The following is a 23,548-nucleotide window of genomic DNA, read 5'->3' as shown; positions in this document are numbered from 1 at the left end:
TCCGGGCACTGCCCTCGGCAGGGACTCAAACGTTCAAATTAGGACTTCTTAGGAAATTTAAAGGAGAGGTCTTTGGTGGTATTTCCCCAAATAACCCTCTTTTAAAAAATGGGGAAAAAACAAAAAACCTTGCTGAAAGCTACAATTCCAAAAGTTTTGTTTTCATATGAAAGACTCAGCCCCAAAGAATTCAACCCACCAGCAACTGCGACAGAAATGTGGAGAACAAAGCCTCTTTGGTATTACCCAGCAACGGTTAACCCTCCAGAGGACAGAGATGGAGCTCACAGCCAGGTGGAGGGGTGAGGGGAGGGGGGAAGGGAGGCTACAAATAGTCACACTGCTGGGTGCTGAGGATACTAAGTCAGGAGGCCTGGGGTCTGGGGGAGCACAGCAGAGGGGCATCTGGTCTAGACAGGAGAGTGCAGAGGGCCAGGAAGACTTCCTGGAGGAGGAGGCAAAAGGGCAGGGGCCTCAGGAGCTCAGGAATTGACGAGATTTAAAGAGGGAGCTGCCCATCCAGGGTGAGGAAGCAGCTTCCACAGAGAAGCTCAGGAGGGAGGGAGGGCTCTGTGAACTCGGGAAACTGCCAGTGGGTAGGAGAAAAAGGCCTGTGGGGTCAGGAGGCAGGTGAGTCTGGTGGGGAGGAGGCAGTTGGTGACCAGTCTGAAGGCCAGAATAAGAGTCCTGGAATCCATCCTGAGAGCAACAGGGACCCCTGCCCCAGCCCCAGGGGTTTAAGCAGGGGTGCACAACGGACGGGCATATATTTTGGCACAAACACTCTGGGTGTAGCAGGGTGGAGAGCAGAAGGAGAGGAGACAGGGAGGCCCTTGGGAAGCCAAAGCAGAAGGTCCGCCCGAGTGGGAGGGCGGCTGCAGTTCGGGAAGTGCTGGCCTCCAGGCCGCCGTGGGCAAGCCAAAGGCTTCGGAGCCCCGCAGGTGGGGGGCCGTGTCCCAGCTGGGCCACTCAGTGGCTGTGTGACAGGGAAGATCTCTTCACGCACCTACCCACCCCCCCCACCAGCTGCAGTGTCCCCAGTTATAAAAAGAGGAGGAAGACACTGTCCTCAGAGGCCATGGGACAATGAGAGATGACTTTCACCTAGACAAGTGGCAGGTCTTATTGTCACCGGCACCTTTCAAGGTGTCCTCCTGTCCCTTCACGGGGCTCTTTGCTGGGGGATGGGGCGGCGTCCACATCTTACCTCAACAACAGGCACCAGTCAGGGGAGCCCCTTCCCCCATCTTCACCCCCACCCACCAGGACAACCTTCCACGCATGATTCCACGTCTCGCAATGGCCCCATGAGGCAAAATTAGCACTATTCCTGTTTTACAGAAATTTGAATTGGGGTAACGAGGGGGAACAGCCTTCGTGATATACCTAAGCATGCTTTAACTCCCTCACAACAAGCATCTCCTGCTTACAAGGGCCTCTTCCTCGCTGGGCCTTCGCACCCTAGGGTCTCTGGTTCCGGTCGGGGGCACTGGACCCTGAGCCAGTGCCCATCTCCCTGCTGCCCCCTCGGCCCTGACCACACCCCAAATCGGCAGACTCACCGATCCTGTTGTTGGTATGCTCTGAGGTCACCCGGGGCTCGGGAAGGTCCCTGGGGGACGGGGGGCTCCCGGCCGGGCTGGCATCCAGCAGCCGCATGCTCTCCAGGCAGACTTCCCCGTTGGGGCAGGTCTCCATGGCCGGGGGGCCCATTAATCCCAGCTCCTCTGTGCCCGGCTCGGCCACCGATATGCAACTCCTCAACTGCTGTGGACACAGAAGATGGGGAGTTGATGCGGGGTGCCCCAACCTCCCCTCGGGCTCTGAGCTGGGAAGCCCCTGTTTCTTCATGTCTGTAGACCCCAGTGGGTCTCCCTCTCTGCCTTAAAGCTGCCACACACCACCCAAGGCTTCTCAGCTGTTTTTTTTTTTTAATGTTTATTTATTTTTGACAGAGAGAGAGAGAGAGACAGAACATGAGCGGGGGAGGGGCAGAGACGGAGACACAGAAGCAGAAGCAGGCTCCAGGCTCCGAGCTGTCAGCACAGAGCCCGACGTGGGGCTCGAACTCACGACCCGTGAGATCATGACCTGAGCCGAAGTCGGACGCCCAACCGACTGAGCCACCCAGGTGCCCCAAGGCTTCTCAGGTTTGAGAGCCTGATGTCCCTGTGGAGAATTTTAGAAGTCGTGTTGCTTTTAACTTGTACTAAATGACAGTAGCCAGCATCCCACACTGCACTCACCAGTGCATCACTCAGTGCGATGCACTGAGAATAGCCCCCTCCCCATTTTACAGATCAGGAAACGGAGACACAGAGGAGTCAGGGAACTTGCTCAGGTTAGTTAGTGTCTGGGCCAGTACTTGAACCCTGGCACCTCGCTCCAGAATCCATGCTCATAAAGCACCTATTGGTAAGTGTGCGCTCCAGACCCACCCCAACTCCCCAGCCCTGACCTCCTGGGACAGCGGTCGTTCGTGATTACATCAATGCGTTCTGTACATTTTCAGGAAAATGGTTTAGTTTTTTAAGTTTGTAAGTAAGCATAAAGGAGAAGTGGTCTCATGAAATGTTCTGGGTTTTTCTCAGTTTATTTTTGAGAAAGAGGGAGACAGAGAGAGAGAAAGAGACAGCATGTGAGCACATGGGGGAGGAACAGAGAGAGAGAGAGAGAGAGAGAGAGAGAGAGAGAGAGAATCCCAAGCAGGCTCTGTGCTCATAGCACAGGTTCTGTGCTCATAGCCTGACTTGGGGCTCGATCTCATGAAACGTGTGATCACGACCTGAGCCAAAACCAGGAGTCAGATGCTTAACCCACTGAGCCAACCAGGCGCCCCTCATGAAATGTTCTAACACATACTAGTTAGGGAATGAGTCTGAGTAATTCACAAAGTATATCTACATAACCCCAAATATTCTTTTATATTAATTTGAAGTCCAAAAGATGGCATTTTAAACAAGTTACTATAAAAGCACTGACTCCCGTGGCCAAAAGATGTTTGGTTATCTTAGAAATCATTAAATGCCTTGTTCATGAAATTTCCTGGTATTGTAATAGCCACTTATCTGACCCAAGCATATTTGAATGTGACCTCCCATAATTTGAAACTGAACTCACATTGTGGTTCTATTATATTTAAAGACTAAAGGATGGAAACCTTTCTCCAAGGGTGAAAGTTTGAGTCAAAAGAAAGTCATGGGTGGGTGACGGGGGGGACGCCTGAGTGGCTCAGTCGGTTAAGCATCCGACTCTTGATTTTGGCTCAGGTTATGATCTCACAGTTTCACAAGTTTGAGCCCCACGTGGGCTCTGCGATGACAGTGGGGAGCCTGCTTGAGATTCTCTCCATCCGTCTCTCTCTGCCCTCCCCCACCTGCATGCATGCACACTCTCTCAAAATAAATAATTTTTTTTAAAAAGGGTATGGAAGACTTGATCAAAGAAAACAAAAATAGGTGAACCATACACACATGAGACTCATCCATATGTCCTGCCCTGTCCCTCAGCTCCCGATGGCAACACCCCTGCTCTTCCCCGCAAAGGTTGCTCCTGGAGGCCGGGTGCATAGCAGGGCACCAGGCCAAACCCAGTGAGGACCAGGTGTCGAAGCCCCATCTGGGGTAATCGTAGGATCAACGGTAAAGTTTGCAAAGCCTGGCCTAGCGCCTGCCCACAGCAAGTTGCTTGTAAAAGGCAGGTGAAGAGGTCCTTAGAGCCCAGGGTACCAGCTTTGGAGGCATACAAACCAGGGTTCAGATCAAACCAGGGTTCGCTGATCTATTTTCCAGCTGTGGAGTATCCTTTCCCATCTGTGCCTCTGTTTCCTCTTTTGTAAAATGGACCACAGTACCAACCTGAGTGTTGTACGGCCTACCCAAGGTAACTTTAAGAGTCACAAGCGAGGTGCCTGGCTCCTGGGGAGTGCCCACGTGTGATGGCTACATTTTCAGAGTCATGCTCTGGATTTGCCATCCCAGCTGTGAGGATGAGAGCCACAGAGGAGTTAAGGAGAAAAGGGGAGGTCAGCATGGCCTTCCTCTGACCACACCTGGCACCCAAATCGGCCCAAACCAAATCCACGGCCCTTCTGGAAGAGTCCCCAGCAGGGTGAGCCGGGAGCCAGAGGCAGCTGAGCGGGTGGGGCTCCCCATCCACTGCCAGAGCCTGGCTTCGCCCCGCTGTGCTCAGAGCATCCCACGGGGGGGCAGACCCAGCCTGAACCTGCGGGGGCGGGGGGCGCACACCATCACTGTGGGAGGGGAATGACCCACAGCTCTCAGAACCGGCAGGTCTGTTAGCGAAGGAGTCAGAGTTAGGGGCACAAAGCCAGGGAGGCGGGGCAAAGAAGGGCTACTTACGGTCAGGTTCCTCCTGGGCCTGGAATCTGCAAAAAGAAGCAGAGCAGTGACTTCACCAAGGAGGCTCTGGGAGCTACCTGGTCCTGTCCCAGCCCACACGTGGATGGCGGCTGACGCTTATCAGGCCCTCGGGCTGGAGAGCAGTGGATGGCTTCAGAGTCTGCGCCCAACCCTGGGCACAGAAACTCATTTCCCAGCGCTCACTTGTGTAGCGGCAATGGGAGAACCGGGAACCACCTCTCCCCCAGCCACTAAGCCGATCACAGTACTGACGCCCTCTCCCAGCCCACGGGCTCAGAAGTTGGTTTGTGGCTGCGGACACTATCTTGTAGCCCCCAGGGTCTAGAGAGCCCAGAACTCCTCAGAGCCCCATGCAAACGTCTCACAGAAGACCTCAGGACTGGTAATACAGAGCAGATGACCGATCCTGAGGACCTCTGCTGAACCTGCTCCGGGCACACCGAAGCCAGGCGACCCTGGAGACCTTCTGTGGGAGCTCGGTTTCTACGACTCGTGCCTGGAAGAGCCCATATGACCACCTTCAAGGAAGACAGCTGCTCATCGTCAGCCTGCCACCTACCATCCCCCTCTGGTGGGCTCAGGAGGCACAGACCCAGGGATTCTCAGGGCACAACTTCTTCTTATCCCAAACCCCCACCCCCAGGTTTTCTCTCCTATCAAATACAGGGCCAGGTCATGGCCAAGCACATGTTGGTATTTAGCCACGGCCCACTGGCCATTTGAGACAGCTGGGGATGGTGCCCAGGCATCTGGTCTACCCGAGGGCACATCAACTCCCGGCACAGACTGTCCTCTAGGGACACACAGCCCTTTAGGACTCCTGAGGAGGCCCTCTCGGAGACTTGGAATAGACTGCTGTGGGTGTGCACACCTGACCAGAGAGATCTGCTCTGAAAATGCCAATGAGCTAAGTCACCTCCAGAACACTCTCTGATTTCAGCAGCTCTGGGAACCATGAGCCCTGAATCCTAGCTGAAACACTTCACTGGAGGCCCACCAGCTGTGATAATACAAACAAGACAGGTGGTGTGAACATGCTGTGTAGACATTAGGTCAGTTTGGGGAACACTCTTACATGTACCTTTTAAGCGACCATCAGCAAAGTGTCTAAAGAGGAAAGGAACCGGACACTAAAAAGTGTCCAAAGAGGAAAGGAACCAGAATGATGGCCAAAAGGAGAACGTGTATAAAATGACACAATTCTGGATTCTTGACTTAACAAATGCACCGAGTTTCCTTCCTCTGGTAACTGGTGTCAGAGTGGTCACTGACACTGGTGACACTGTCACTGACAACTGGTAGCAGAGTGGTCACCTTGGGAGGCCGTGGCTCATTCCCACTAGGTAGCCACTGTCCATAGTCCAAGCCACCAAATGCTCTCTGGCCCGAGGCAGCTTCCTTTAAATGATGTCAGTGAGGCCTCATCTTTGTCCTTTTTTTTTTTTTATTAGAAAAAAAATTTTTTTTAACGTTTTATTTATTTTTGAGACAGAGAGAGACGGAGCATGAATGGGGGAGGGTCACAGAGAGAGGGAGACACAGGATCTGAAACAGGCTCCAGGCTCTGAGCTGTCAGCACAGAGCCCGACGCGGGGCTCGAACCCACGGACCGTGAGATCATGACCTGAGCCGAAGTCGGACGCTTAACGGACCGAGCCACCCAGGCGCCCCTCATCTTTGTCCTTTAAGAGTGAGTTTGAGTTTTGCAAACAGCCAACTTTGATTTGGGTGGCCACAGGGAGAAAGTACAACAAAGTAACAAGATAAAATAAAATAAATAAAAGTGATAAAATTCAGTCTTGGAGAGGATGTGGGTAAAAAGGAACACAGCTTCTCATGCCCCGTGAACCGGTTCCATGTTTCTCAAGAGCCAACTGGCAAGGAAAACCTCACACCCTTTGACCCAGTAATCCCTCTTTGGGTACACGCCCTCAGGAAATAACCCAAGAGAACACAGCAGGGTTGTGCACAGAGGTGGTATTTATAATAAACAAAAAACTGAAAATGAGCCAGATGCCAAACAATGAGGCTGCTTAGCAGTCTTGAAACAGAGGCCTTCCTGGCAGGAAGGCCAACACAACATTACTTCACCTTCCCAGGCTCAGTCCTTATGTCTGGAAAATGGGACACATCATGCCAACTTTGGAGGGTTTTTGTGAAGATAAATGAGATCTCAAACGTGAAGGTGCCCAATGATCAATCACCCGGAGAGCATGAACCTTGATGTGATATGATGAGAATGACCCTGTACTCATGTGGTCTTCCTCCCCTCGCCCCTTAAGTCCATTCTAATAAGGAGGAAAATGTCAGACAAATTCCAACAGAGGGGCATCCTGCAACATAACTGGCCAGTACTCCTCAAAACCGGCAAGGTCATGGGGGTGGACGGGCACCTGAGTGGCTCAGTAGGTTAAGCATCCGACTCTTGATTTCAGCTCAGGTCATGATTCCAGGGTCATGGGATCAAGCCCTGTGTTGGGCTCTGTGACGAGCATGGAGCCTGCTGAAGATTCTCTCTCTCCTGCTGCCCCCTCTCCCCTGCTCATGCTCTTACTCTCCCTCTAAAATTAAAAAAACAAGACAAAACTGCCAAGGTCATCAAAAACAGGAAAGTCAGAAACTGTCCCAGCCCAGAGGAGCCCAAGCAGAGACAACAACTATTTGTAACATGGTTTCCTGGGTGGGAGCCTGGAACAGTAAAAAAAAAAAAAAAAAAAAAAAAAAAAAAAAAAAAAAAAAAGGTTGGGTAAAACTAAGTAAACCTAAATAGAGTACGGACTTTATAAAGTCAATAGCAATGTATCAATATTGATTCGTTTATTGTGACAAATACACCATATTCACATAAGACATTAATAATGGAGGAAACTGGGTGTGATAAGGGAACTCTCTGTACTATCTTTTCAAATATCTTATGCTCTAAAAAATGAAGTGTGTTTAAAATTTTTAAAACTTTAAACGTGAAAAAGGGACTGTGCCCAGGATGCTGCCTGGCATATAGTGGGTCCCGGGACATTAACGAGGCTCGGCACTCCATCCCACCAAAGAGAAAATCAGCATTTGATACTGACTCTTGGAAACAAGCATAAAATAACACAAAGGTGAAAAGGCAGAATCCAGAGGTACTAATGTCTGCCTACAGCTTCGTTACAACCCACGTGTGTGCTTTGATTCAAGACCCAGAACCAGTCACGCCAAGTACAGAGGTCAGATTTCGTAAGTGCGTTTCCCCTAAAAACGTTGCTTCAGTCCACTGTCTTCATTGATTTGTTTTCCTGCTTTGGGGAATAACTGTGATCTTCTTATAAACGCATCTGGCACCCTAGGACCTGAGTCCAGGGACACACTAAGCATCGGGGCCACCCCTGGGACAAGTGCATGGTATCCCCGGGGCCACTCTGAGGGCCACCGTAGCCGAGCACAGGGGTTCTGATGCGCACACTATCGGTCCCTTCCATCTTGGTCACTCTCCCCTTTCAGTCCCAGCCCCAATGTGGCCTGGGGTCCTGGCTGCTGCGGGCAGCAGACCGGACCCAGGGAAGGAGTCTGGCACAGAGGTTCAGCCAGGCTTTGGCAATGGGCACCCCGAGATTAAGACCTAGGCTCCTTGGAGACATACCCGATTCCAGGGCGAGGGCAGGAAAGTACCAGGCAAGTTGGGATCATCTTAAAGAAGTGCTCAAAACAGGAAAGGATGGGACAAAAGGACACAGGAGCCAGCTTCAAGGGCCCCCGCTGGCCTAATCTGAGGCAACTTGAACATCAAATTAAATAACGATGGCAACAGAATAAAATAGCAATCCAAGAGTCCAGGCAGCTATAAACACAAAGGAAAAAGAAGACAGTTTGTTGAGGAAGCGGTTATTCGCGGGGCCTCAAAGTACCCCCCCGAAAGTGCTTAGCACTTGCCAAGGAGAAAAGAGCCACTTGGTGCTGCAGCCTGGCAGGACGGATGCCACCAGGGGAACTGGGTGTCACTCCTGGGATCTTCCCGCCACCAGAGACGCATGACCGGACTCCAATCTCCAGTAGTGAGGACGCATCAGGCAAACCCAAGGTGAGGGACATCCACAAACCCAGGGCTGGGATCCCCAAAAGTGGCAAAGTCGTGAACATGGAGGAAAAGGCGGCAATGCACCCAGACTGAAGGAAGCTCAAGAGACATGACAACCAGATGCAACACGAAATTCTGGATTCTTCTGCTATAAAGGATGTTGTTGGGATAAATGAAGAAAGTTGAAAGGGGTCTGAGAATTAGTTGGTGGTAAATGCATCGGTGTGAATTCTCTGATTTTGATGGTTTCACTACGTTGTCTAAAAATCCGCCCATGTTTGTATGAACACAGGCTAAAGTATTTGGAGACGATAAGGCATTAAGTGGGCAACTTATCTCAAAAGGTTCAGAAAAAATTAAGTTCTTTGTACTGCATTTGTGACTTTTCTGTAAGTGTGAAATTGTTTCAAAACAACACAAAATGTTTTTCAACTTCGACCTGCCTGAAGTAGCAGATAATGACTTCAGTGTCATTAAAAGGAAGGATTAAAAGAATTTTAGTCAGTGTTTCTCAACCAGGCGTGATTCCCACCCCCAGGGGACAGTGAGCTACCTGAACATGTGGCTGACTGTCACAGCTGGGAGGCGCTACTGGTATCCGGTGGGTCTACAGACCGAGGAAACTGCAGAACCTTCTACAACACACAGGACAGCCCCTACAGCAAAGGACCACCTGGCCCCACACGTCAATAGCGAGAGGCCCTTTGTGCAAAAATCTCACCACCAACGGTAACAACAATATCCTGGTCATACTGCCTATTAACCAAGTGGCCTTAAACAGGTTCCTCCACCTTTCTGTGCCTCTGATTCCTGGTCTGTGAAATGGGAATAAAAATAGCAGATGCCTCACAGACCCCCTGTACACGTATGTGTTTTGCAAATGCCTGTCACCAAGGACATGTGCCACAAAGTCACATCAATTCAAGGGAAGGCTGGTAAAGCGCTGGGGCTCCAGGATAGGGAGGGCTGGGTCACGTATTCCCATCCTGCTAGCCTTCCGTCCCCTGAAAGAACCGACACTGGTCTGAAGGCTTGGGAGAGCTACCACCGTTTTGGTATCCAGCACAGAGCCACTTGGAGGACGATCTAAATACACGAATGAGCAAGCACAGGAATGAAAGCCGCTTCCCCCGTTAGCACCCATTGCTCGGGAGGGAATGGGGCATCCACCCCGCTAGTCCGTTCTCATCCTGGGCCCTGGGTGCTTATCTTGGCCTCGCCTTCCTTCCATCTCAGGCCTGGGAACCCAGCTCCCCCCCCCCCCCCCGCCCCCTGCCCAGGGACCCACCGGAAGCCAGAGGGCCGAAAACAGCCCCAAACAGGATGGCCACCACTGAGTCTCAAAGCTTGGTTCCTTGTAGGTCTGGCTTCTTAAGAGGTGATTTTTTTCTTTCTTTCTCTCTCTCTCTCTCTCTCTCTCTCTCTCTCTCTCTGTGGCAAAACTGCCATCAAGAAGGTTTGAAGAAAAAAATAAACTGACGGCAATGGAAATTTTAATACTAGAAAAATGTCAAGAAAGCAAACACAGGTTTCAATGAGACATTAGGGCTGACAGCTCATGGAAAAAGGCTTGAAACTATCAAAACACGAAAACCCCCCTTGCTAAGGGAGCACATGCACCTGCTGTGAAACTCATCAAATTCAAAACAGGCCTCAGTGGACAGGTTTTGTGCTCAAGTCAAAAGGCGGGCCACAGTGAGGGTCTCCAAGGGCCCTGGGGAGATGGGGGCCCGGGGGACAAGGGAGCTGTGACCTGGCCTGAGGCTGACCACTGGGCTCATGAGTGGACCCTGGGGGTGGACACAGCTTGAGGGGAGGAAGGTGGAGGTGACAGGTCTGTACTCCACAAAGTCCACAATCTCAAGGACCACGCCTGAGCCTTGAAGGTTGTGTGGCCCCGGGCACTTATCCACCTTTTCTGAGCCTGGCTGCCTCCTTGTGGAATGGCGATCATCACCCACCTCCCTTGGGGTTTCTGGGTCAGTGAGACCCTCTATGGGAGCCTGCCTCGAAACCAGAAAGGGAAGCTCAGACAATTCCCGTTCACTCCTTCCCAGATGGTCAGGGCCCAGCACACAGTAAGTGCTCAATCAGTGTTTATGGAGTGCTGATGAAGACCTTGCCCTGCCTGGAAAGGGCTGCACAGGGGAGAAAAGGTACTTGGGGCACAGATGGCTGGGACCCCTCCCCCACAACACACACACCAGGTGAGAGCTGGAAATAGGTCAGGGGTTCCGAAAGGCGGCCTGCAAAAGTTGGCCCGGAAGCTGGGCAGGGATCAGAGAGTAAGGGCCAGGGAGGGCTTCAGAACAACGTAGAATTCAGAAAGCCCTGAGATTCCTGGTGAGGAAAAAGGCCCCCAACACTGGCCGGTCTGTCAGTCAGCAGTCCCCCCGCTGCACAGCCCCACCCACCACGCACTCCACACAGCACCAACAGGCCCACCTCGATGGATCCACACGCCCGCCCTCCGAAGTCCCACTGTTCCTTTTACAGGTGAGGAAACGGAGACACAGGAATTAAGAAACTCACCCGAGGCCATGTAGCTGGTAAGTGGTAGACCCAGGATCCCAGCCCCATCAGCCTGCCCTACAGACCACTATGCCCCTTGCTGCCAGCAGGAGAGGGGAGAAAGGAAGGCGTAGGGAGGCTAGGAAGGAGGGGAAGGCGTTCAGGAATGCCTCTCCGAGAGGCACCGTGGAGGAAAGAACGAAAGACGAGGTGGATCTTAAAGCTTCCTGCCAGCCCTCTGGGAGGACTGTGAGGCACAGGCCGTGCAGTCCCCACCCGCATCACATTCCTGTTACAGATGAGGCTGCGGACAGAGGGAGCCCCAAACCCAGGGCCCAGAGCTGCTGTGTCCGTGCGGCCCGAGCAGCCCCTCTGGACACGTGGACACTTACCCACAGGCTCCAGCGTGGGCCGGAAGGTCTGGGCAGGGTAGCACAGGTGGAGCTCTGAAAGGACAGCAGAGTTGGCTGGAGGTGCCAGCCTCAGGGAGCCTCAGGGGGCAGGGCAGGGCCCCAGCCAGACTAGTGCAGGGCGCCTGGCCCTTTCCAAGGCCCCCAGGACACATCTACTCACTCTGCCGAATCCACTTCCTGCAGGCCCTCCAGTGGCACAGGAGGAAGGAGATGGAGACCAAGACCACCACCAGGATCATGACCATCCAGAAGAGCACAGGTCCTGGAACACAGAGGCGGCCCTGCACTCTCCGCCCTGATGCGGGGAGCGGGGGGGGCCGAGGTCTCCACCATCGCAGTGTGCCAGGGGCCCTGCTGCAACCACATGGGACGGCCCTCACGAGCCCAGACTATGTTCTCCTTCTCCTGGGACACATGCCATGGAGGCTGGCAGGACCAGGTCCTTCCCTGAGTGGGGACTGAAACCCAGACCCTGTATCTCCCTGGCACCAGGCCCTTATCGACCTGCCCTCCCTCACCTGGCTCTAGGGAGCCCATCGGGGGAGTTGAGTAGTTGACAGAAGAGCAAACCATTTTTAGACAGTGAGAAATTGAGGAGTCACAGAGCCAGAGTGAAGGAACTGAGGTCCAAAAGGTTACGGTCTAGGGGCGCCTGGGTGGCTTAGTCAGTTGAGCATCTGACTTTGGCTTAGGTCATGGTCTCATGGTTCGTGGGAGTGAGCCCCGCATCAGGCTGTCTGCTGTCAGCACAGAGCCTGCTTCGGATCTTCTGCCCAACTCTCTCTGCCCCTCCCCTGCTTGTAGGCTCGCACTCCCTTTCTCTCCCTCTCTCTCTCAAAAATAAGCATTTAAAAACAACAACAACGACAACAAAGAAGTCACAGTCTCAGTGGCCGTGGAGGAGGGCACACGCCATGTGCGTCCCGCGACAGCCTGTGGCACTTCCGGTGTGGCCAGAGTCAGGGCGGGGGCGGGCAGAGTAGCGAGGCGGGTGACATGGGGAGTCTGGGAGGACTCCCAGCTACCCTCCAGATGGGAAGCTCCATGAGAACATAAACATGCTCAGCAAGCGTTCCCTGAATATCACGTAGGCACCGCTACCATCTCCATTTTTACAAACGAGGGAAACTGAGGCTTGCGAAGATTAAGTAACTCCCTTAAATGGCAAAGGGTGACAGCAGAATCATGGCTTGGGCCAGGCCAGGGTGGCTCCAGCGCCTACACGCTTAACCGCTAGCTAAGTATATACTTTTTTACAACTTAGTACTTAAAATGCTCCTTTTATCCTTTGTCCCTTATGAAGATCGCATACCTAGTTACTGATTTTTAAGTCCAGTTTCAGATGTTAAAAAGTAGCATGCGCCATATGTGTGCTTTTCAAACTTTAATGTGCATAGGGATCTCCGGGGGCCATGTTCAAGTGCAGAGTCTGGGTCAGTGGGGCTGGGGCGGAGCCCACAATTTGCTCTTCTAACAAGCTGCTGAAACTGCAAGTCCAGGACGGGCGCTTGGAGGACGGCTGGCTGGAGAACTGCCGCCCCCTCGTGTTTGGCACGAGAACTGCAAGCCCTAAATTGAAGCGCGCTTGGAACGTCTGTCTAGAAGGAGCCCTGTCCGTCCGTACTGGACTAGCTGCATGTATTCCAACGCTTGCTGCCCTGCGTGCCACACGGCGTTACAATTTTACAGGTGAGAAAACCGAGGTTCAAAGGAATTAAGCAACTAGTCGAGGTCATGTATCCATTCACCAAATACGTTTAATCGTCTCTCGTGTTTCTTCTTCTTTTTAATAATAAGTTTTATTTAAGTGAACTAACTCTGCATCCAACGTGGGGCTCCAACTCATGACCCTGAGATCAAGAGTTGTATGCTCTACCAACTGAGCTAACCAGGTACAAACATTTTCTGAGTAGCAATTACAGGCCATGGGGATGAAGCTGTGAACACAGTCCCTGCTCACAAGAACTGAGGAACGATGGCTAGCTAGTGACCGAGCCGCGGGCCCAGCTCAAGAAGCCGGAAACCTGGGGTCCACCTTGGGCTCCCCCACCCAATGGATGCTGCTGCCCAGGAAGAAACCTCCCTCCTCCTGGCCTCCTGGGAGGCAGACCCTCCTTTCTGGGGGGTGATCATTACCGGAAACCAGAATGGGCCTTCCCGTGGAGGAGAAAGAGATAGGGGAGCTCGCTGATGTGAAGGTGTCTCCCCAGGTGTGGGTGTTGCCCCCTCCATGCTCCTTACTGCCTTGGGGGTCTGCTGCGGAGACCGGAGAGGCCGTGGCGCTGCCAGGAGAGAAGCCAGAGGTGAGACTGACGACTGAGACGGAAAAAGGGAAGTGTGTACACAGGAGCCATTCCCAGCCACCCCAGGACAGAAATGGGCACACATCCCCCAAGATGACCTGTGAGCTCGGCACACACATCCAGCCCAGGCCCCACCTCCAACCCCAGCCCAGCTTCCCCCAAAAGGGACCAGGGAGTCACCTGGTGGGCGCCTTGCTGTCCTCTGGGTTGGTGCTGCACTCGGGGTGGGCTTCTAGGGGAGGCGGCGGCTCATGGGTGGCATCCCTCTCAGCTGTACCTGCAGGGAGTGGTCGCAGAATCGGTGTCAAGGAGCCTTACCCAGCAGGACTGGTAACTTCCAGGGAAGCGACACGGTGAGGCGGGAACGACACTGCAGCCAGGCAGACCCAGGTCAGTGTTCTGGCCCTGTCTCCTTCCTTCTCTCCCTCCTTCCTTCCCTCCATGCAACAACTCTTTACTGAGCACCTACTGTGTACCGGGGACCGTGTTGCAGCCTGGGACGTAGCAGTGCACAAAACGGATCCCTACCGTCAGGGGCTCGCAGGCTGGTGGGGCTCACAGACACGATGCAGGTGTCACACGAAGGCACATGGGCTCCCTTTAATGGGAGACTCAACCTCATCTGACCAGGAAGGCTTCCCTCGGGAGGCTGTTGCTGGGATGTGTGTATGGGTAGGGCCATCTAAGCAGAGGAAATTGCAAGTGGGGTGGCTCATAGGTGGGGGAAGGAAGAGAGCGAGCGCATGGGGGAGGCTGGTGTGCAGCCGCATTAAAACGTGTACACGACTGTCTGTTGTACATGATCATTCATAGCTGTGTTCTTCATCATAGCCAGAAGAGTGGACACAACCCAAATGCCCATCAACTGGTAAACGGGTAAATAAAATGTGTATCAGTACCACAATATTGTGTGGACATAAGAGGAACAAAAGCACTAATACATGTGACAGCCTGAATGAACCCCAAAAGTATTAGTCTGAGTGAAAGAACCCCGATAGAGAACACATATTCTGGAAATGTCTAGATAAGGCTTATCTAGAGGGACAGAGAGTAGATCAGTGCTTGTCCAAGCTGGGGAGGGACATGGGGATTGACCACTAAAGGCGTGAGGTCTCTTAGATCGTGGTGATGGTTTTGCAACTTCGTAAATTTCTTTACGATCATTGAATTATACTCACCTAAAACCAGCAGATCTTGTGGTATGTAAAGTATACTGCAATAAAGCTGTTCTTAAAAAGTGGGGCTTTTTCAGGGCGCCTGGGGTTCAGTCGGTTAAGCATCCGACTCTTGATTTCAGCTCAGGTCATAATCTCACAGTTTGTGAGTTGGAGCCCCTGGTTGGGCTATGTGCTGACAGCACGGAGCCTGCCTGGGATTCTCCCTCTCTCTCTCTCTCTCTCTCTCTCTCTCTCTCTGCCCCTCCCCCACTCTCTAGCTTTCTCTCTCTCAATAAATCAATAAATTTTTTAAAAAATTGTGTCTTTCTCCCCAAAGCAACGATTTAATTAGCGATATAGGATGGGATCCGTGTGGTAGGTTGAATCAAGGGTCCACTCCTCGGGTGGAGGAGGGGTCTGTGTTTCTGCCTCACCAACGCCATGCGACTCTGACGGTCAGGGGAGCAGGACGGAAGTAAGAGAGTGCCTGTTTCCAGCCTGGGCATTTCTGCACTTCCACCGCTGCCATAAGGAGATGGTGCTCTGGGCAGGGAGGGGCCCCCGCTGGTCCCAGAAGTATAAGAAACGCTGGAAGCAAACCCACGCCAAACCAATAAGCCCAGGCAAGTCAGCAGAGTGCCCAGCTGACCCACGGAGGAGCAGGAGCTGAACACTGAAACGTCAACGTTGTTTGTCAGCCGCTATTCCTGCAGCTAGAGCTGGCTGAGACGGTCTGGTCCGTGTCTCAAAAGATCAAAGTGAAAAGGCTGCTCCTTATCTCCAGCCAACTCTGGTCACATAGGAAGGTGGCTTGGTGGCTCTAGGTCTTCTGACTTTATTTAAAAGAGAAACCTGGGGGCGCCTGGGGGGGCTCAGTCGGTTAAGCATCTGACTCTTGATTTCAGCTCAGATCACGATCTCACAGTTTGTGAGTCCGAGCCCCATGTCAGGCTCTGCGCTGACAGGGAGGAGCCTGCCTGAGATTCTCTCCCTCTCTCTCTGTCCCTCCCCTGCTTACCTTCGCTCACTCTTTTATATAAATAACGGATAAATACATATAAATGAATAAATTTAAATACTATCCCCTGATATTTAAATGTAGCCTCAATTTTTAAAGTCTTTCTTTTGAAATCAACTTCATTAAGGTATAATTTATATAGAAGAAAATGACCTCTAAGTGTACAGTTTGATGAGTTTTGAAGAAGGTATACATCCATGTAACTCTAACTCCATTTAAGATCTACAACATTCCCACTGTTCCAGAAAGTGCCCTAGTGCCTTTCTGCCATAAATCCTCCCCTCACATTCAGGCGACCACTGGTCTGCTTTATGTCACTGTAGATTGGTTTGCCTGTTCTAGAATTGCACAGGATGGAATCAGGCAGTAGGTACTTTCTGGCGTCTGGCTTCTTTCACTCAGCATAATATTTCTGAGATTCATTAATGTTGCACAGAGCAACATGTTCCATGGAACAATGTTCCATTGTAGAGATGTACCACCATTTACCTACTCATTCACCAGCTGCTGGACATCTGGGTTGTTTCCAGTTTGAAGCTATTATAAATAAGGTAGCTCTGAATGTTCTCGTACAAGTCTTTGTGAGGACGTAGAATTTCATTCCTGTTGAGTACCTTGGAGGGGGAAGGTTGTGTCACTTTGCTGACCAGACAGAATGTCTTTAAGGACCATTCAGAGATGATCTCCTCTGATCTGACCCAGCCACCTCTTTTTTACAGATGGAGAGAATCATAGAGCCAGAGCTAGAGCCAGAAGGCAGGGCTCCTTAGTCCCAGCCCAGAGCACACCTCCTGCCTTGGGAATGAGCACTTTCTTACAAGTTTATAATTAACTGCTTTTGTAGGGCTAAAAAAACTGGCCCACATTTGAAGCTGATCACTATCCCTCTTCACCCCCATGTTCCTGGTGACAGCACCCCTCCTCTGATGGGGTACAAAGCAAATCCCCCACCCACATTCATTTCCCTTCTAAAAAGCTCTCGTGATGCCTCTCAGATTTTTCCTGAAATACCTTGAAGAGAAAGTGAAGCAAGGATTAATTTCCTTTTTGGATTAGTAGGGTCCTGAGGAACTCTTCTCTTTTGGCGGTCTCCAAATAGATGCTATGTCTTTCCACATGGCCACCAGACTATTACCTGAATTAGCTGAAGCCTGGAGGCTTTAGCCTATGAGGAACATGATGCAATTTGTTATTATAATTTCTATTTATTGGTAAATCAGTATTTGAATTACATTTAAGACGTCATTGGTTTCAATAAGAGTTGACTTTGAGAGGATTGGAGAAGTTCTTGTGTTCAAATATACCACTTATGGATACACGCAGGTAGCACCATGAGCAGAGAGCCCTCTGGCGTCTCTCTAAGGCAGCCTCAGTCTGAGCTCCCACTGGAATACATGCTGGAATCCAGCAAGAGAACTTCTCTAAGTGGAGAAGATGGACCCAGTGGTCTTTGGATGTTTCTCAACCTCTCTATGTGTACCATACCTTCCTCTTTCCTCCCTGGGTTAGTGACCCTCCCCTTTTCTTCCTTCTTTCAATCTGGAGGTAAACAGAAAGTATTGTTTAGCCACTACTTTGTCTGTGTTCTCTGGTAAGGGCCCACTGAAAGAGAAAAAAAAAAAAAAAAAGAACCTACCTACTCTTTGTCCCAATTTAGAACTAAAAAGGATATTATTCACCAGATTGAAATATTTCTCTTTAAATCCAAACACCTGATCCTTGGGCCATTTGAAGGAGAATGGTCTTAGCATCAAGATAAAATGGATTATCTTTTTGTATATCCAACAAGTGCTTTAAGTCAGATGAAATTTTCATCTTCATATTCGGAGTGTAAATTTCTTGTCAGCTTTCTATTTTCCCTGGAGTTTTAAATTGCCTTTCTTTTTCTTGTTGATAAAAGAATAATGTGCCTTCACCATATCAAGTTTTTCAAAGGTACTACGCATAAAGTTCACTGCAATTCTTTCATTCCTGCAGACAAGACAATTCACTGGAGCCCTCTTTCATTTTCCCCCTCTTATCTGGTTCAATTGGTCTGCAACACAGCTATCATTCTGGGACTTCCCTTTCTTGCTCCCCTGGGACAGAGTCACTGTTTTCTAGATTCATGGATTTTTGTTTCTTGTCCTTCATTTAGCTGGATTATGTCTTCAAGTAACTTTCTAAAAGAGGACACGAGGGAAAAATCTTTCTACCCTTTTATGTCTGAAATGTTTTTGTTCTGCTCTCAAACTTAATTGTATCTTAACTGAAAATTCTAGGTTCAGAACTAAGAAGGAGCTGATGTGGTCTGGTGGAGAGTACTCTGGGCTAAAACTCAGGATCCTTGTGTTCCAGCTCTAGCTCTGGCCTTATGATTCTCTCCATCTGTAAAACTAGGTTGTGAGATCAGATCACAGGTGGTGGCAGGTTCTGAATTGACCCTTAAAGACATTCTGTGTGGCCAGCACAGTGACCCAGTCATCCCTCTCCTGGGTATTTACTCATGAGAGACAAAAATACATATTCACACAGAGTTGTACAAGAATGTTTGTAACTGCTGTATTCATAATAGCTCCAAACTGGAGGGTTGCCTGGGTGGCTCAGTTGGTTAAGCATCTGACTCTTGATCTTGGTTCAGGTCATGATCTCATGTTTTGTGGGTTCTAGCCCCACGTCAGGCTCTGTGCCTACAGCCTGCTTGGGATTTTCTCTCTGCACCCTTCCCTCCTTCTCTCTCTCTCTCTCTCTCTCTCTCTCTCTCTCTCCCAAAAATAAATAAATAAAATTTAAAAAATAGCTCCAAACTGGAAATAATCCAAATGTCTGTCAACTAGTGAATGAATAAATAAATACATCTATTATGTCTAGGTGTGGGTAATCTTCATTCATCCTGCTTTACTCTTGGTAAGTCCTTTCAGTCTGAAACCTTGTATTTTTCAGGTCAAGTATGCAAGGAAAGTTGGGGCACCGCTGTGGGTACAAGGCCCGGAGCACACAGTGACCAAGTCAAGAGGGCCATGAGAAATGGGAATGCAGAAGACCTAAGACTTGGGGTTGGGAGTGCACCGAGGGAATTATGGCACTTCTGCTGACATGAGGCCTGGGATGTACCAGTGTCCCCACTGGAAGGGCCATGCCAAGGTGGTCACCAGACCTAGGCTGGGGCTATGAGGTTGCAAGGGACCGTCGACTCTGGGAGCATGACTGGAACCAGATGACCCCACCCATGCGCCCTGCTGAGAGAGTGTGCAGCAAGAGCAAGAAAAAGTAAATGCAGCCAAGAAAAGCCTCCTTCTTCCTGCAGTGGCTCCCCAGCACCCTCTACAGGCAAAGCTTAACATCACGTTCACAAGGAGAAATGCGCAGAGTCCAGCCCTCTACTGCACAGCAGGAGCTGAGGGTGCAATGAGAGTTGAGAGGCCACCATTGGTAACAGGCACACTTTCTAAAAGCCTTTTTGTTTGGTCCTCTGTTTTCTTACTATTTCTTTTTCATTGCGTTCTGTTCTCGCTTTATGGATGTAACAACTTGAATTTTTCTGTGGACACTAGTTTACTTATTTATTTATATTAAGTTTATTTCTTTTGAGAGAGTGAGTGGGGGAGGGGCAGAGAGAGAGAGAGAGAGCAAGAGAAGGAAAGAGAGAGAATCCCAAGCAGGCTCCACGCTGTCAGCACAGAGCCTGACGCAGGGCTCTATCCCATGAACCTCTGGATCATGACCTGAGCAGAGATCAAGAGACACTCAACCGACTGAGCCACCCAGGCGCCCCCTGTGGACACTAATTTAAATTTTTATTTCTTTTTTTTTTTTAATTAATTTTTTTTTAACGTTTATTTATTTTTGAGACAGAGAGAGACACAGCATGAACGGGGGAGGGTCAGAGAGAGAGGGAGACACAGAATCTGAAACAAGCTCCAGGCTCTGAGCAGTCAGCACAGAGCCCGACGCGGAGCTTGAACTCACATACCGCGAGATCGTGACCTGAGCCGAAGTCGGACGCTTAACCGACTGAGCCACCCAGGCACCCCAAATTTAAATTTTTAAACTTCTATTGCTATTCCTGAAGCAATTCCTATCGCTCCATCTATAGTAAATGTTTCTGTCAATGTATCTTGCTATTCTCTTTCATGCTGCTGGTTTTCCTTACCAGTCTGGATATCTTTACTGCTCACTCATATTTACTTAAAAAGAACTACACTGAGGGGCTCCTGGGTGGCTCAGTTGGTTGAGCTTCTAACTTCAGCTCAGGTCATGATCTCGCAGTTCTTGAGTTTGAGCCCCATGTCGGGCTCTGTGCTGACAGCTCAGGGCCTGGGGCCTGCTTTGGAGCCTGTGTCTCCCTCTCTCTGCCCCTCCCCCACTTGTGCTCTGCCTCTCGCCCTCTGTCTCTGAAAAATAAATTTAAAAAATAATAATAAATAATAATAATAAAAAGAACAATGCTGAATATTCCAGCATGTCCTTTTCAAAGTGGGTCTCTTCCCTGAGTTGGAGATCCACCCAGGAACTCTGGGCCCATGGGGGGAGTGCAGGCTGGCAGTTTTCACTCCAGGGTGACTCGGCAGGGGTAGCAAATCGACAGGGCGTACTCCCAAATACACAACCAAAGAGGGCTTTACAAGGGTGGCAGTACCCCACCAGCAGCCCTATGTTTCCCTAGATACTCCTTCAGTATCTTTAGCCAAAAAGTTGACAATTTTCACCAGAGGATGAAAACTCAGGTACCGTCTGTTCAGACTGGTCAGTGTCCGTGGCAGGCCACTGTTACAAGCTTTAATTTTTATTTTCAAGATGAAGTTGCAACCCTCTGTACCTCTCAATTCTCCATCTCACTCGCATCCCATCCTTCCTTTTACTTGCCTGCTCTGAGCGCAGAGCTTCTGTGGGGTCTTCAGAGCAAGTTACCTCTCACATTTCCTGCAGCACTGAATCCTGGGGTGAGCTTTCCTCCCCCTGGTTTCATCCATCACCACCCTTCCCTCTGTTTTCTACCTTCTAGAAATTTGCTGAGATCTCATGTACTGATTAACCGTGTTTTGGGTTTTTCCCCCTCCATCAAGAATTTATAATTTTCTGGCAAATGTCTACCATCTTTTATTTTTCCTTTTCTCTTTTTTCTTTCTTCTTCTTCTTCTTTTTTTTTTTTTAAGTAAGCTCTACACCGAACCTGGGGCTTGAACCCACAACCCTGAGATCATGAGCACCATGCTCTACTGAACGAGACAGCCCAGGTGCCCCAAACGTCTACCATCTGAGTTGGAACCATCTTCAAAAATTTCATTTATCTGTCTTGAGTCATGAAACAGCCTTTTAAACACGAGTCAAAATTTTACAAACCCAACACCTTCAGAAGGAAGAATTTTAAAACATATTATCAGAATCTCTTACCAAAATGCCAAACCTAGACTTTTTCTTAAGTTTATTTATGTTTTGAAGTGCCTGGGCGGCTCAGTCGGTCAAGCATCCGACTCCTGGTTTCTGCTCAGGTTATGACCTCACAGTTCACGAGATTAAATCGAGCCTTGCGTTGGGCCCTGAGCTGACAGTACAGAGTCTGCTTGGGATTCTCTCTCTCCCTCTCTCCCTCTCTTCCACCCCCCCCCCCAAATACATAAACATTTTTTAAAGTTGATTTATTTATCTTTTAGTAATCTCTACACCCAACTCAGGGCCTGAACTCACAACCCCGAGATCAAGAGTCACATACTCTTCCAACTCAGCCAGCCAGGTGCCCCCAAATCCAGATTTTACTCCACTTACTGGATCTAGCTATTAAAAGAAAAACCAAAGCCCAAACCTGACCTAGTTAACAGCTAGGGTTGAAGGTCATTTGCCCAGCCGGGGGTAGGGAAAAGTACAGCTATAGGGGCACAGACCTCAGCCCCTTGGCTGGGGGTACAGACTGCTTACCCTGGGGTTTAGTGGCCATGCCTGGTGGGCAGACGGGGCGGGTGACACAGTGGGCACAGGAGTTGGTGACTGGTGTGACACAGAACATGCCAGGTCGACATTCGCAGACACGAGAGGAGTTCCAGGTACAGGGTGTCTTCTCCACCAGGTCATCTAAGGGATACAGAAGGGTCACGGGGAAGGATCTGGGATGGCAAGGGCAGGGGCTCCAGAGAACCCAGGAGGGCAGAGAATTCCTTTGTCCAGAAGCAAATGCTCATATGACTCTTCCATTGAGCGGATCTCTTGGCATGCTCAAAATAGTTATGCTAAGTGAAAGAAGGCAGGAAAAAAGAGTACATACTATGTGATTATGTTTATGAAAAATGCTAGAAAATGCAAACTCTTCCACAGTAACAGAAAGCAGAATGGTGACCTGGGAATGGATGCGGGGTGAACAGTGGTGGGAGGGATGATAACAAGCACAAGGAAACTTTCTGGGGGGATGGAGAGTTCATTTACCTCGACTGTAGTGATGGTTTCACCACTGCGTGCATATGTCAAAACGTATCAAATGGCACAGTTTAGACATCGCATTGCATTGCCTGTCAATCATACCTCAATAGAGCTGTTAAAAGAAAATAATCTAGAGGACAGGGTGAGTGGGCGTGCACATAGGTGGACCCACACTGGCCACGCCTTGATCATTCTTTAAAACTGGGGAATATTCCACAACCGTTCCTGACTCTTTCTGCTTCTCAACAGGTCTGACATTTTCAATGACAGAAAGGGGTTTTCCCCCAAAATTAAAATATTAGAGGTTTTGTGAACAGAAAACACATAATAATGCATTTACATATGTTCAGAAATAGTTTGTGTGCTCTACATGGGTGAAAATAGAATTATGGCGTTATTAGATTAGACAAATATGACTTGGTCATTAAGGGCTTTTCTCAGTCAGCAGGATACTGAAAAGACCTCTAATGATAAAGGACCTCACACTTTCTCCCTGAAACCTCCAGAGAGAGTGGGAAGCAGAGAGGCTCTGGAGAATTTGTGTGGAGGGCAAGAGTGAGCTCAGCAGTGAGAGAGGTGAGACAGGACAGTAATAGCTATCATCATGATTATAGCTATTAATACCTTTGAGTGCCTGTGAAGCAGCATTAATACAATCGAGGTTAGGGGGGAAGTACTCTTAGCACTCTGCTCAGATTAACCTGGTTTAACCTATTTAATTCCTGCAACAGCTCTCTGGGAGAGTACTATTATTATACCCATTTTACAGATGAGGAAACTGAGGCACAAGAAATTAAGAAACGTGCTTGTGTTAAAGAGTGGAAAGGGGTGGAGCCAAGATTTGAACCCAGCCACTTGAGCTCCAGAGTCTGTGCTCTTAGCCCCTGCATTGCACCCACTGCTTTGCAGGGCTTCATCCTTAGAGCTAAAGGAATTCTCAGACCCACAGCCACCTCCTGCTTCTCTATCTGACATGGTGGCTATGACAGGTTACATTTGTCCAAAATGGCCAGAGCAATATTTTGGCCCCATCTGCTCGTCTACGCCTCTGCCACTTAGCCATCAAGAAGCTTGATTTCTTTTCCTTCCAATGACTCAGTGTGATTTGCGACTGCCTCAACAGGTAGAAACCGGCAGAAGTTACGACGTGTGATTTCTGAGGTAACGTCAACAAAAGGGATATGGCTTGTGCCCACCCCTCCCCCTCCCTTGGAGTCCAGCCACCAGGGCTTGAGGAAGCCCAAAGTCAGCCATATACAGGCCAACACAGAGAGCATCGAGGCCCCAGCCTGCGGTTGGCATCAAACCCGGACCCATGAA

At 50.0% G+C, this 23,548-nt stretch overlaps 1 protein-coding gene across 3 annotated transcripts in view; it reads right to left on the bottom strand.

Annotated features, from left to right (window-relative positions):
• Positions 1-23,548, bottom strand: part of TNFRSF8 (TNF receptor superfamily member 8) — a 77,242-nt gene that overhangs the window by 3,751 nt on the left and 49,943 nt on the right. For 2 of the 3 annotated variants that reach the window (XM_042996427.1, XM_042996429.1), the window contains 7 exons: positions 21,734-21,886; positions 13,844-13,940; positions 13,497-13,642; positions 11,521-11,622; positions 11,340-11,393; positions 4,362-4,387; positions 1,563-1,767 (listed from right to left, as the gene is read on the bottom strand). In XM_042996427.1, coding sequence (XP_042852361.1) covers positions 1,563-1,767; positions 4,362-4,387; positions 11,340-11,393; positions 11,521-11,622; positions 13,497-13,642; positions 13,844-13,940; positions 21,734-21,886 — 783 coding nt within the window. The remainder of the gene's footprint in view (positions 1-1,562; positions 1,768-4,361; positions 4,388-11,339; positions 11,394-11,520; positions 11,623-13,496; positions 13,643-13,843; positions 13,941-21,733; positions 21,887-23,548) is intronic. The other variant, XM_042996428.1, reaches the window with a different exon arrangement.

The sequence above is a fragment of the Panthera tigris genome, chromosome C1 (assembly GCF_018350195.1).
Source record: "Panthera tigris isolate Pti1 chromosome C1, P.tigris_Pti1_mat1.1, whole genome shotgun sequence".
In the NCBI taxonomy this organism is placed as follows: Eukaryota; Metazoa; Chordata; class Mammalia; order Carnivora; family Felidae; genus Panthera; species Panthera tigris.
Note: the sequence above shows the minus strand (reverse complement) of the source record. Positions and strands in the feature narration are given on the sequence as shown.